Below are 13,415 nucleotides of genomic sequence, written 5' to 3' on the forward strand. Positions count from 1 at the left end.
AAGCAAACAGCTGAAACTCACCCCCTCCAAAAAGGGCTACAGCCCTAACAGCTGGTTGAATAAAGCGCGATGAATTAATTGGTTTCATGAAAAGACAGAACAGTCGGTACGTGGCGCGCACTTACATTGGCTCATGCGAGTTGCGCTCCGCCGCCGCGAGAGGGATCGTCCCAGATGCCGCGTTGCGTTTGGATTACAAACAGAGAGCCGCTCTACTAACAGGAACCCGGTGATTTAACGCAGGGAGGGAGGAGGTGGAGGAGGACAGAGCGGGGAGGATCGCGGGCGTGTGCACGCGTCCAGAGGGAGACGGTGTGCTGGGCAAACGGGGCCGTGCGCAGCTTTTCCAGGAGTCCGAACCAATCAGCCCCCGAGCTCAAACAAAAGACACCCGCCGCACAGTGAGTGCTGCACAAACACACCGTCTGGAGAGCTTCAAGAAGTTAATTAAAAGGGACCAAACACAAGGCGGCTTCACCACTAGAGGTCGCAATTTCCCACCGCACTTCTTGTCCATTTCCTTTACGCCGCTTATCCTGCACGATACCCACGATCTCAGCACCCAAGTCTGGGCAAGTTTATCTCCGGGGCCAACATGGAAAGACTATCTAAACCAGTGGTTCTCAAACTGTATCTGTCACGCTGGGTGACTACTTAGGGTTACTGCTGGAATTTGGGTTAGGGTTTCAGGGTTCCTCATGGGCGAGAAGCCCCGAATTTGACGTGGTTGTGTCTTGAGGGATCCCGATGAACCTGCAAGTGGCCCCATGTCTCCAGGACAAAGTGGACTTTTGACCCCATAGATTTGCATGGGATTAGGGCAGTGGTTCTCAAACTTTCTCTGTCACGCCCCACCTTGGAGGAAGAAAATCCCCCCCCGATGTGGCGTAGCACAGTAGCAACCACATACACAAACCAGCTACGTGCATGCCTTCAGTAGTGTCAGAAGCACTGAACACCCACTGGACAAATGAAGTAAGTTTTTTTTAATAAAAAAAAAAAAAAAAAAAGACGATGTAGTGCTTGGTATTTTTGTGTGATTTGAAAAGCTGAAAAAAAAACCCCAGGAGTTTAACATTGAAGTGGGTTAAAATGTGAATAATGAAAGCTAAGAGTGGTAATTGATAGACAGTACAGACGCTGCTTCTGTTGACTTTCTTCATGTGACCTAACATTAACTTCTGGGTGTGACGTCATGAAGCTACCTCACACTTTAAAGTCAAACACCCCCACCCCCTCCACACACACACACACCTTAAAATCATGTGAAACTGTCTGCATGGGTGACATTTGACCACATGGGGGGAAAAAAACCTGTGTGAAGCCAGGACATACAAAATAAAGAAGCGGAGGGTTAGCTTCAGTCTAGCTATGACTGACATCTCCGGTTACGTCACAGCAGGTGCAAACTATTTTTGTGGTCAGTTTTTTAGGGTGTGTGTGTGTGTGTGTGTGTGTGTGTGTGTGTGCGTGTGTGTGTGTGTGGGAATGTTTTTTTTTCTTATCTACCCAATATACACAACACACTAAACCACTGTAAACATATTTTAAAAGCACTGATATCAGGAAGGGAGTTGTGCAGCACACAGACCTAGACCTAGATAAAGCTTGAGGCAAGTATATTTAGCTTACATATGTGAGCGCCGTTTCAAGATATCACTTCACCGCAACAACATTAACACTGTGCAAATATTGCAGCTGCGGTATGATGGGTGCCACAGTAATGCAAATGAACCCCCTCCCCACCCCGGCTCCAGCATAAATTTTTGGCAAGCTGCCTCCGTCGTTGTCATGCTAAGTATTTATGGCCGCCCCCGCCAAGCACTTTTGTTCGCATTGCGAGGGGGGGGTGGGGGTGGGGGGGTGCTGCGACGCGTTTCCGGGACAGACGGCATTTCCTTCAGGAAGCAGCAGTCACGAAGAAGCCAAACAAGCGTGCGACAGGATTGTGTGGCGCGCCGCGGCCGTCAAGACGCATCGCCGGTTTCCTGTTGATGCTCCGGCCGCTTCCCCCCGCCGGAATTGCGAGTGTTTGCAAAGAGGGACAAACGGTTCCATGACGTCAGCTGATGTTTATGCAGTTAAAAAAAAACAACAACTAAAACCAGACTTCCGAGAGAGTCATGAACACTGGATTTTACAGAACATTTGCATCGGAACTCCAGGCAGGTGCAGGAAGTTAACAGGGGTCGAGATCTACTCGCTAACGGACATGATAGCAGTCCAGGTGGCGGCACGTCACCTCCTGCCATCGTGCGGGTTTTGAAGTTCCGCACTGTTTATTCTGTGCCGGTGGGCTTTCAGCTGAGCGTATTGTCTTGGTTTTTGTGACTAAGACGGCCATGAATAACAGCTTTTCAATTTGGCAGCTGCGCGGATTACGTCACCGGCTGGTGAATAAAGCGCTCAGGAGGATTTTTTTTTTTTTTTGCACTGGCACGTTTTGGTTTCCCCGCGAGTCTCTTTGAGAAGGAATGTTATAATGGAGAGGCATTAAAAAAAAAAACCCTCCTTGGCGCGCAGAATGGCTAGACTCTGCCCTGATCAAACAACGCACGTCAGGCGCCAGATTACTCAGCATTGTCTCCTTATCACGAGGTGCAATGCTGGCCAATTAGGGGACGGGAGCGCAGATTACAAACCGCCTTCAGGTGCTCTGAAGAAGCTAGAGCTGCATCCCCCTTTAAATGGCCAAAATCAGCTGTCATTGTACGGAAAGTTTAGCCACCAGCACACAAAAGAGTTGTGTTTCTCCAGTCAGTTCTCACACTGCAGGCTTCAGTCTGACCAGCATCATTTTAATCATCAGATCTTTTTTTTTTTTTTTCAATGAAAGATCCCCAGCCCATTCTAAGCCTTTTTTTTTTGTTACACTGTAAGCCTCCGTTTAAGCAGCCCAGAACCTAAAGAGACAACCGTGACAGCTGTCACAATCAGCCATTCACCACGCGCTGGGAAAGCGCTGCAAAAGTTTTTCAAACTCGCCGGGCGAACAATCGGCGGCTTTGCGGAGCCACACAGACTGTGAGACTTTGAGATATAAAGGCTCGCACCCAAGGAGGCGCGCTTCAGGATCTCTCATTTACTCTTGGCACCCCTTTGATCCTTGGCTGTAATTCCGCCCGGCAGTTACCGCGGAGGTTTGCGAATTTGCAAGTTTTTTCCACGCGGGATGCGATCGGACCTGATCAAGCGTAACGCAGATTTGAGTAATTATTCGTCCTCAAATGGCCATGGTATAATTAATAATCAGCTACAGTGTGTGTGTGTGTGTGTGTGTGTGTGTCATAATTACTATGTTAGCCCAGTGCAGACGTCAAACAACTGCTCATTCCAAGCTTGGCCACCTGCTCTAATAAGTAGCCAAACCCCCAGCTGCCCACCAGTCCTGAGCTAATGGCTCCAAACAGGTGGGAGACAAGAAAGACTCCCACTGTGCTCCAAGCGCTGGCGCATACCTGCCGCTCTGACACACTTCCCTCTGACCTGCATCCGTCCCAGACGGCCGGCCCTGCCTCCCTCCTCCAGAGTGAGTGCCTCGCTCGGAAATCGACACGCTGAGCTTAGAGAGCACAAACTCCCAGCACTTAGCCAAAAAGTTCATGAGAAAGGGAAAAAAAAAAAGAAAACTACAACACAACCAAACCTTTGAAATCTTTCATTCTGCTGCAACCGCAATCATGAAAATTGCGGGCAGGCACACGTCCTCATTGGCACTGGCAGACATTGTCATTAAGAGCAGAGCACACACTTTAATAAGCGTAAAATAATTCAGTCTGCCAGTTGGAAACATTCTCTGAGAGTCTTGCTTTAAAAAAGTTTTCCAGACTTTTAACTGTGCTATTTGTTATTGCCAAGCGGAGGAAGCAGCTGCTGCTGTACAAATATGAAAAAAACAATACCGGCACTGGAACTGCATTGTTTGGCTTTAAATGACAAAGACGTGTCAGAGTTCTCCCGGCCTGTATGTGTGTACGCGTTTGTGTACGTGGTCGGAGGGAAGTATAATGAACACATCAGCGGCTGCGCTGTCTTGTCTGCAAGAGGCTGCTTGCTGGCATGCAAGCAGTGGCAGGCAGAGATTTAATATTGCCTCTAATGATAGTCTTCTCAGAAGTCCACACATCATAAATGCCTACGACAGATCAGGAAGTGACTTGAAAGCGAAGCCTGGCGACGTCGCAAAGCTACCATTCTTCGTTTGAATGAAAACGTGTCGAGGGTATAACAAGTCGAAACGGGCGGAAGAAAGGAAAAAAAAAAAGGATTTTCGCCGCTGAAGAATCAAAAGTTGAGACATCACTGCCAGAGGATCGAATTCCCCAACACACTATTTCTGTCTTTCAAGACTTTAGGATAAACCTCTTTGCAGAGGACACGCTGAAAAAAAGAGGAAGCAGTCGCTTCTGTTTGTTACCTTGATGCGAAGAAAGCAAATCAGAAAATCCGTACTGCGGCAGGCTATAAATGGCCTGGTGAACCATCTCCATGACTCCTCCGCGGCCCCCGCCGGTCGCTCGCAAAGTGTTGGCCGGCCGGCCGGCCGCGTGGGTTAACTTGAGGACGGGAGTTCCTGAGCGGGGAGCAGCTCTGCCAGCTTTTTCGGCCCGGCTCGGAATGAGTGAGTGAGCACAGCTGAGAGGGTGTGAAAGAGAAAGGGAAGGAGGGGAGGGAGGTGAGGTTTGAAGAGGGGGATGGGGAGAAACTCGTGCACACACACACGGACACGCACGCATACCTCTCCTGAGCACTGTAATGGGAACAATGGGGCAGATCTCTCTCTCTCTCTCTCTCTCTCTCTCTCTCTCTCTCTCCCTCTCTCTCTCTCTCTCTCTGTGTGTGAAGGCTCGGGCTTGTAAAAGGGCCGCAGGCTTGTCACAGGCCATGACCCCCGTGAGCAAACAGTGGACGTCCCCATTCGCACCGCGGTGATTCTTTAATTTACTTGCCAAAGGCCGTTTCCAGCGAAGTCATTGGGTATTGACTTTTCAGCGGACGAAGGAGGGGCGGAAAAAAAAAGATGGATGTGGCAGTGGAACCTTCAGTTTTTGTTGCTCTGCTCAAGATGCCTTCATTGATTTGGTGCAAAAGTTTCAGAGCGGAGCGACATTTCGGTATAATTGACCTTTTTCAAGCTTGCAAGTCAAACGTCCATAAAAACACGTGTGGACAATTTTTAAAGGTCCCATATGACATCCAATTCATCAGTGTTTTAAAATATTTACGTGTGTTGATATGTCCTTGACTGTTTCTTGCTCCACGTTGTAGAAATGAATGCACTAATGCACTGGCAGTCAGCTCTTTGCGAAGTCACAGAGGGCACCGCTACCTGGTAACTCAAAACAGCCCCTGGGGAGTTTTTCCTCCATACAAGACTGTTTTATGAGCACCTTTTTAAATTCCCTTCCATTAAAAGGAAAAAGCAAAATCAAGTGTCCGTTTTAGCAGGAAGCTGAAATCCTGTCTTATGTAGGTCGTTAATCATACAAAGTACCAGCAGTAAAACACGGGACTTTCAATCTCTGGGGTAATTTTTGAATACCTTTGTTGTTGTTGGGTGATCCTAACTCGCATGACACATCTTGCGCTCGCTGCATTATAGCTTCAATCATTACGGCTGCGCCTTCACATGTATTTGCACTTAGGTTCCTCTTTCACCTAACCCCCAGCGGGGTGCCCCGGGCCTGGTGTGATGGTGGTCCCGGCCCGTCACTCACCAGGAGGCAGGAGACTCCACCGTGCCGGCCTCCACCTGAGTCCCCAAAGACGATGTCGCTTGGAGAACACAGACTCCACAGAGTCACTGCGGCTATCCATTACCGTCTGACGCCAATGAGCAGCGGCGTGAATAGGCAGGGGAGGTCAAAGGGGACAAAGGTTCCTTGGCTCCAGTGTCCAGACACAGACGCCCATGGGAAACATGGTAATGGCAGCATATGGAGGAAGAAATCGAGGACAATGGCCAAACAAACTCTTGAATCTTTTCCCTCATTGGTGCTTGAAAGCCAATATTTTTCCCCTCCTCAGGCCCTGAATTCTGCAGCGTCGTCACTCTTGAACAGTTGAAGAGTGAGCTTCTGACACATTTTCCTCTGTGTGTCCGTCGTAGAAAAGGGTGAAATCCATTAGCCAGGGACGGCCGTCTGTTTGTTCAGGCAGAGTTTTAATGAGTTGTGGAGAGGACGGTCGGGGATGAGAGGGGGTCATTCCGTTCACGGAGGGCACCAGCCTGTCAGATAGCCAAGTGTTCCTGTTCTGATTTTATGCCAACTAAATAAAGAGCTTGGTCCGCCTGCTGGGCCAGCCTTGCCAAGAGCTGCTGAAAATACACTATTATGCAAGCGGAGTCAGCTTCACTTAAACGTGGCTCACGTTCAAATCCTTTGGTTGCATTTCAAAAGTGTGTTATTCAAAATGCTGAAGGAAAAGTGATGTTTAAGGAATCATCACTATTTGTTTTTTTTACGCACAGGTCCTGCAGCCTCATCCTTGGACAGCAGTCCTCTAAATATAAACAATCAATGCTAGCTATGAGGCCGCAAACATTCCGCCCGCCGTATTTAATCTGGTGTTGACTGGCAAATAAAATTAGATTAATCTGAGACGAATTCCCGGCGTTTTTGGATTCCATCCAGCCGTGCATAGCGAGACTCTGAGGTTTGTTGAAATACCAAAAAACCTCAAGTGTTAGCCTCTAGGATCACATAGAGCCACAGTGAATGACAGGTGGGATTAATGCCGCGTTAAAATCATGGGCGTGTTGAGTTTTTGTGCAGACCGGCAGTTGTTGTCACTCAAACGCTTGAATATCTTACGGGAGATCAGATACAGATGGACTGCGGTGTCACCACAAAAAACACAGACAATCAATAGTGTTTGAAGTTCTACTGGATAGTAGGAGGCTACTTGTTTTAAACCTCCTGTTTAAAGCAAGTACAACAATCAGAGAGCTCCACGTGCAGCCGCGCACCATTTTAGAATCTAAAGAAGCGACGGAGCATCAGCAAGATTTCAGCCACACAATAAGCCGGCGTCACCGTCAGCATTTCTTTATCCGGCCGGTCGGATCACTGTAACTTTTTTTTTTCTTTGGCCGCGCTCGCCTGCGCTCCTGCTGCACTGCGGCTCTGTCGGTGCCGGCTACGCTCCGGGGCCAGCTTTGTCAGAGAAAACAACGAGGATGTGGGGCAGCGGCGCAGGAAGCGCCGCTGCCACAGACAACAATGAACGTGTGTGCGTGTTCCCAACGCTGGTGGGTCCAGTTGTTTGCCTGTGAACGTGGAAAAAATATGACCACTGAAAGTTTGGGTTTGCACTCACGTCTCGAGAGACGTTGGCGTTCCCCAAGGCAGTGCACTCGGCCCTGTGCCTCAAAGGAGGAGTTTCCCTTTGGGTAATTAGTGAGTTGATTTAGTTCATCATTACCAAATCAAACAAATTCCTGATCCTGTTGCTCTGAATCAATAACAAAATGTCAATAGAATGCACAGAAAGAAACTGAACAGAAATAGTTTGGTTTTTCAAGGAATCCTACCCGTAATATCAACTCTCCCATGCGAGTTAACTTCATCTTTGCTTCTGTTTCTCGATGTACGAGGAGACCCGGTCACGGGCAAGGGAACCATTTGTCAACAGCTGTGGATGCCACAGATAAATGCTGCTCTTTACTTTTCTGTCTATGGTCTGCCTGGAGTGTGCAGGGGATGTGCTGACGCGAAGGGTCTGAGGCTGTTCGGGGCTTTTTTCGTCCAGCATAGTCTAAATGTGTAGCTTAAGTTCACTTGTGCCGTCAGATTTATCTTCTTTACCTTTTTGTGGAATTAGTGTTCAATCCTGACAGGCGTTTAATTCACCTCAAGCAATTTAACAAATGAAAACAGGGATTAATGCGCCGCCGTGAATTCATTCCATAATGAAAGTACTTAAAGTGAATGAAAACCACGGGAATCATTTTTTTTTCTACCCCTCCCCAACCTACCCACGGACCAGCTGTCAACGTTTTCACCTGCTTGCTCTCTTAAATCACGCTGCCGTGCCGTTGATCTCTCCGGTTCTGACATGCTCATCGCCTCGGTTCTCATGGAGGGAAGCCGAGCGGCTCAGCCCGCGGTGGTTTCACCATAAAAGAGTTCAAAGGGCTTTTTCCTGAAAGGCCAGGCTGACTCTGCCTACCAATTCTGGCTGTGGCTGAGTGCAGGTGTGCCTCTGCCCCGGAGCCGTGGCCGCAGCTGAAAGGTGATATTAGAAAGCATTAGTGAGCAGAGAAACAGCTAGTTTGTCAAGTCCACACCTTGTTTCTTTCCTGAGCCGGGTTAATGTGAGGGTCCGCTCCCATCCCTAATCACCGGGATGCTGATGTTTTGTCTGGTCCAGCATGTATATATCCCTGTGTTTCATCAACAATGCCGACTGCAGCAACTCAGGAGGAAAAACTAATTTCTCTAATATTGTTGAATAATAGAAAGATTATACGATTGTTTTGTTCTGAACATAAAGTTATGATGAAACAGTCACAAGTGAATAAAAGCAAGTGACAAGTTGATCACTTTGCCATAGAGGATCACTAATTGATATATTGTACACATGATATAGATGATCAGTAATACAGCTACCTGCATACTTCATATGAAGGACCTCTTCAGCTCTTTTGCTGCATCATTTTTTTCTTTTTTTAGAAAGCAAAGTTTCCACCTGCCTTTGAATCCTCTGGTGTATTTCTCCCCTGTCACTGCGCCAGCTTAAAACGAGATGGATTTACAGGCAGGATGGAAGCCGTGAACAGGAGAGTGTTTCCTGCTATCTGCTGCCGGCAGCCAGGCAAAGTGAAATTTGACCCGGTGGTGAGAATGCTTTCAATGCTCAGTTCGGTTTTCTTTTTCCTCGGGGCAAAACTTGGAGGTGCGTAAAAAAAAAGAAAGAAAAAAAAAGTGCAACCTCAACCGGAGCTGTGTTAAAGTTGCATATGCCGTTTGAATGTTCCTCGTAACGTCATACAAGTGACTTGCCGGTTAATTCCAGCAGTCATAACAACAGGGTCACTGTTCACACACTGGCCGGATGATGCAACATTTGATGCAAAACCGAAACAAACTTCTGTAACGGACTGTATGTTGTCTATGTACGTGTACACCAGGTGCACAGAAATACAATAACCAGCGACATCATTTGGAACCCGTTAGAAGGTGATGGCCGTAGGGCTATCAACTCAACTAAATGAACTAACTTCAGCACCTTAAGTTAATTTCATTCAACTCACTCAATTCCTTGATAAATCTTTAAGATAAAGAGAACTCATGCATTTAAGCTCCAGACTGGAATTCCTGAACACTTTCTCTGGCTGACTGCAAAAGAGGCGGCGAAGCGCCACGGCCGGAAGAACATCGGGAGCGCTGGCGACCATAAAGTGCTCCTGCGGGGGGGAGACGTTGGCGTGAGAACCGGCCCCCGGACAGCACATGCGGAGCAAAGTTCACCAGTGGGAACGGAGACGCTGCAGCAGGTCGTCGGCCCGTGGCTTTATGTCTTGGGTTCCAAGTGAAGCTATCTGAGAAACCCTCTGCCCCCTCCCCCGCCCCTCCCCTCCCCCGCACACCCCCTTCAGCTGTAAGTGGAACCACGTCTCTAATTATATCGCCGGCAGAACAGATGCAAACGTGTCCGCCGCCCGCCGCTGTGTATAAGAGACAGACCTGGGGCGTTGGAGTTGAGATCCATGGGGCGCAGAAGAAGTCGGGCCGCCTCCTCGGCCGGAGCTGCTGTCCCCGCTGACCGCCGCCGCCGGCCCCCCCGTGCCACCTCCTCATCTGCTCTTCGTCCGTGCCACGTGCAGATTTATCTCCTGCACAAAACGTGCCGCGTCCTCCCTGCTCTACCCCTGCTTCCCCGAACTCCCCACTCTCCTCCACTTCATGTAACCCTTTTTTTCCCCCCCTTTGCTCCTAAAACCTAATTTTGCCAAGTCAACGGCCGGCCGCCGCGACACGCCCATCAGCGGCAGCAACTCTCCCCTCTGCCGCCAGAGATGCTGAAGCGGCACAAGGAAGCGCACGCAAGAAGCTGACCAGGAGCGGCCGAATGAGGGGGGAGATGGTTTTTCTGTGGCTCTCTGAAGCGGTTGGGGGGGATGGAGGGGGTTAGGATTGGGCGGGGTGGGGTGGGGGGGGAGAAAGAGGGGGGCGGGGGGTAGGAGGGGTTGGTCATAAATCAAGGAGCCCTCCGTGGAGTGGGGACCCGTAAATCTGGCGAAGGAAGAGCGGGCACGGGGCCAAATGACTCATCCGTGGCGGCGCTCTATAAATACAGCCGTGCCGAGTCCATGAGGCTGCCGCTGCTGCCGCTGCTGCTGCCGCCGCTGCCGCTGCTGCTACCAGTGGCTCTCTCAGATGAAGGCCTTTAACATGGTTCTCGTCCTCGCGTAACGGGCATCCGCGCGTCACCGGACGCAGCCGACGCCCGATCGACCTGGTTAGTGCCGGGTTTTGACCCGGAGTACGACGGAGACGGACGCGGCTACCTGTCATTGGTTGAAGCGGAAGAAGAGGGGTGGTTGGGGGAGACCAGAGCGGAGACGTCCAAATATTTATCCAGACAGAAATCAGTTTACATACCGCCGGACTGAACCTTCAGGTCAAGTGTCCCCAGGAGACAAACATTGGAGTACAGGAGCCCCGGGAAGCTCCGACAGCAGAGGGAAACTTTCCCCCTGCTGAGAGACACATGTGGTAGCGTAAAGGCTGGGAGGTGAGGGGTGGGGGACTGTTATGTGACACGTCAAATGTCGGCCTCCTCACTAAGGGCCTGTTATGTAACCCTCACAGCTTCCTGTCCCGTCCCTCCTGCTCCTCTCTTTAGCCCTCGACCCCCCCCCCCCCCGTGTCGTGGGACCCGCACCGTTCGTGACGGAGAAGAAGGGGAGGAAAAAAAAAGGGGGTCTGGAATTCCAGTAACGGAGCCTGTTGGATTTATCAAACGGCGTCTGTTCCATACAGGCGGCGCGCGCCTCCCCGGTTGGATTCCTGCGCCTCCTGCTTCTCGTCACCTGAGCTGACTGAAGGAGCGTTTTGAGGCTTTTTCGCCGACCTTCACAGTTTAAATAAAGATTTTTTTTTCTCTCACCTCCGGGAGCAAGTGTATAGGCTGTTATTACCTAAATCATCTCTTCTGTACACTCATCCTCAACCTTCCCACCGCCGCCGCTCAGAGGCCGATCCATCATGGCTTTATGAAAAACGGGGTGATTCAAACTGCAGTTTGAGCCATCACGTCGAGCCCGCAGTACGACGCTGCACTGGGGGGGGGGGGGGGGGGAGCCGGACTGTAACTAGTGATCACTAGTGATGACGTATCGAAAGGCATCAGTCACGGCCTGCTGCGCAGAAGTAACCCGCGGCAAACATTTTCATGCCAAGAACTGCGTTTGCGATTTTTTTTTTTCTGGCTTTGAAATGTGCGGGGGTTTTTTTTTTTTTTTTTTTACGAAAAGTTTTACGAGACTGAATTAATTGCTATGAAAAATATGTAATGTGCATATGTTTGAGAAATGACGTATTTATAACTACTTTACTACAAAAAAAAACACATTTACATTGCATCGTACAAAAGGTATCACTGCTTTCAGCTGGATGTGACGGTCCTTTTGTGTTAAATCCATGCAAAGCTAAAGATAATAGCCGACCAGCGTATAAAACACTACTTGAGAACCATAAAAGGTCATTATTTTCTACAAACTGAGCGCAGCAGTCTCCAGGCCCGTCCTAATAAGCAGCCTGTGTGAATCCCACACGGACGGGAGTTCTCCTCCTCCCAGAAGCTCCTGCTCTGTTCCAGCAGAACACATCGTTTTTGCACAATGACTGAAGGTCTCGTCGCTGCAGCTCTGGGATGGGAGACCCAGGCTGGCACGGTGCCTCCTTGCAAGTTACCTTGGAAAAACTTACTGAGGGGAGGGTGTGTCCCCCCCCCCTTGTACACATTAAGACGCCGAATGAAAAAGTTTCCAACAACCTGTCAGAGATTGAGAAAGAAAAATGCGTTTGACATTCGGCCTGAGTGTTCCTTCCAGCAGCTTGTCACAACGATTCATGGCCAGGGGGTTTGAGCTGCCTCTGATCTTACTGAGCAGGAATAACTTCAAAATGTCTTTGCCGCCCTGGAAAAATAGAAAAAAAAAATAAAAAAAATAAAAGGGCCTCACGTCAGACTGCCGACGCAGTCGTGTTTGTTTACTGTGATGTCTAATTTCCCCGCTTGAAGCTCCTGACGGGTTTCTGAGTTTTTGTCAAGCAGCCGAGCGGCAAATAAAAATTTCGCCGTCTGAAACGGCGACATCCTCCCTGCAGGAACTGTTGTTAATTAAAGGCGGCGGGTTCCTGTTTTTCAATTTCAATGTTGCGTCAGAAAAACTCCTCAGCTATTATATTGGCTTTTTGCTTGAAACATGGAACAAGCTCTGAAACATATTTCTCTTTTGGAGAGGGAGGGAGGGAGGGAGGGAGGCGGCGGGGGGGTGGGAGGGGGGTTCACTTAATATTTCGGGCTTTAATCTTCCTCCAGTCGTCCTCTCACTTAGATGTTGAGAGAAACAACAAGCCGGGATGTAAATCTCGTGGAGGAAATGCCAGCGGCAGACAATCTCCAGACCGCCGCTCCTCCAGGAGGCCTTGCGAGTCCATGTCACAGACAGAGCGAGCGTTGACTTCACAAAGAGCGCGCTGCTGGGAGTTTAGGGATGTGATTAAATGTAGACCCCTTTAAAGCACACACACACACACACACACACACACACACACTGAGAGTGAAAGATAGCGGAGGAGATGTTTTGCTTTCTGACCTTTTCAAACATGATACAGCCGGCTGTGGCCAGACAGGAAGTGCCGCTGATATCTTCCCCACAGATGCACAAGTGAAGACGGGCGGCGCTTTAATATGCAAAACGCCGCCTTGTTGCCGGAGCTTCGTCTCCTCCCTGCCCGCTTTGAACGCCATGGTCATTTTCTGTTTCTGGGTTTATCATGCTTACCAAGCTGCGGGGGTGCCATGAATCCATCCATCCATCTATCCATCCATTCATCCATCCATCCATCCATCCATTCATCCATCCATCCATCTATCCATCTGCTCAAACCAGTAAAATAAACAGTAGCAACAGACGTCCGTGGGATGATTCTGTCAGATTAACATGAATTGTATTATTAATGCATTATCCAACAATAGCAGTAAGCTAGTTGTAGCATGTACGTTTTTTTTCAAGCTAGCTTTTTGCTGTGGTTTTTAATTAAATGTAGCTTGGCCGATATTGAACGAACAGTAAGCTGCTCTTTTGGGTTTTTTTTTTTCTAACTGAATGTTCTTCATCGATCCATCAGCTTCATGTACTCTTAAAGTCAATCTCTTAATGAACAGTGCGGCCTCTTGTG

General features: G+C 49.2%; 1 protein-coding gene across 6 annotated transcripts in view; it reads right to left on the minus strand.

The window, feature by feature from the left end:
• Positions 1 to 13,415, minus strand: part of arhgap24 (Rho GTPase activating protein 24) — a 47,708-nt gene that overhangs the window by 11,757 nt on the left and 22,536 nt on the right. The window contains exons 1-2 of one of the 6 annotated variants that reach the window (XM_076043823.1): positions 9,690 to 9,875; positions 8,006 to 8,228 (exon numbers count right to left, since the gene is read on the minus strand). The exons of 2 other annotated variants lie outside the window; for them this stretch is intronic. In XM_076043823.1, the coding sequence (XP_075899938.1) occupies positions 8,006 to 8,081 (76 nt within the window). In that variant the 5' untranslated portion in view covers positions 8,082 to 8,228; positions 9,690 to 9,875. Of the gene's footprint in view, positions 1 to 125; positions 308 to 4,417; positions 4,745 to 8,005; positions 8,229 to 9,689; positions 9,881 to 13,415 lie in introns of those variants that run through there. 3 more of the 6 variants (XM_076043824.1, XM_076043821.1, XM_076043826.1) reach the window with 3 other exon arrangements.

This window comes from Nelusetta ayraudi, unplaced genomic scaffold, assembly GCF_046127955.1.
Source record: "Nelusetta ayraudi isolate G7.1 ecotype Tasmania unplaced genomic scaffold, CSIRO-AGI_Nayr_v1 ptg000076l, whole genome shotgun sequence".
In the NCBI taxonomy this organism is placed as follows: Eukaryota; Metazoa; Chordata; class Actinopteri; order Tetraodontiformes; family Monacanthidae; genus Nelusetta; species Nelusetta ayraudi.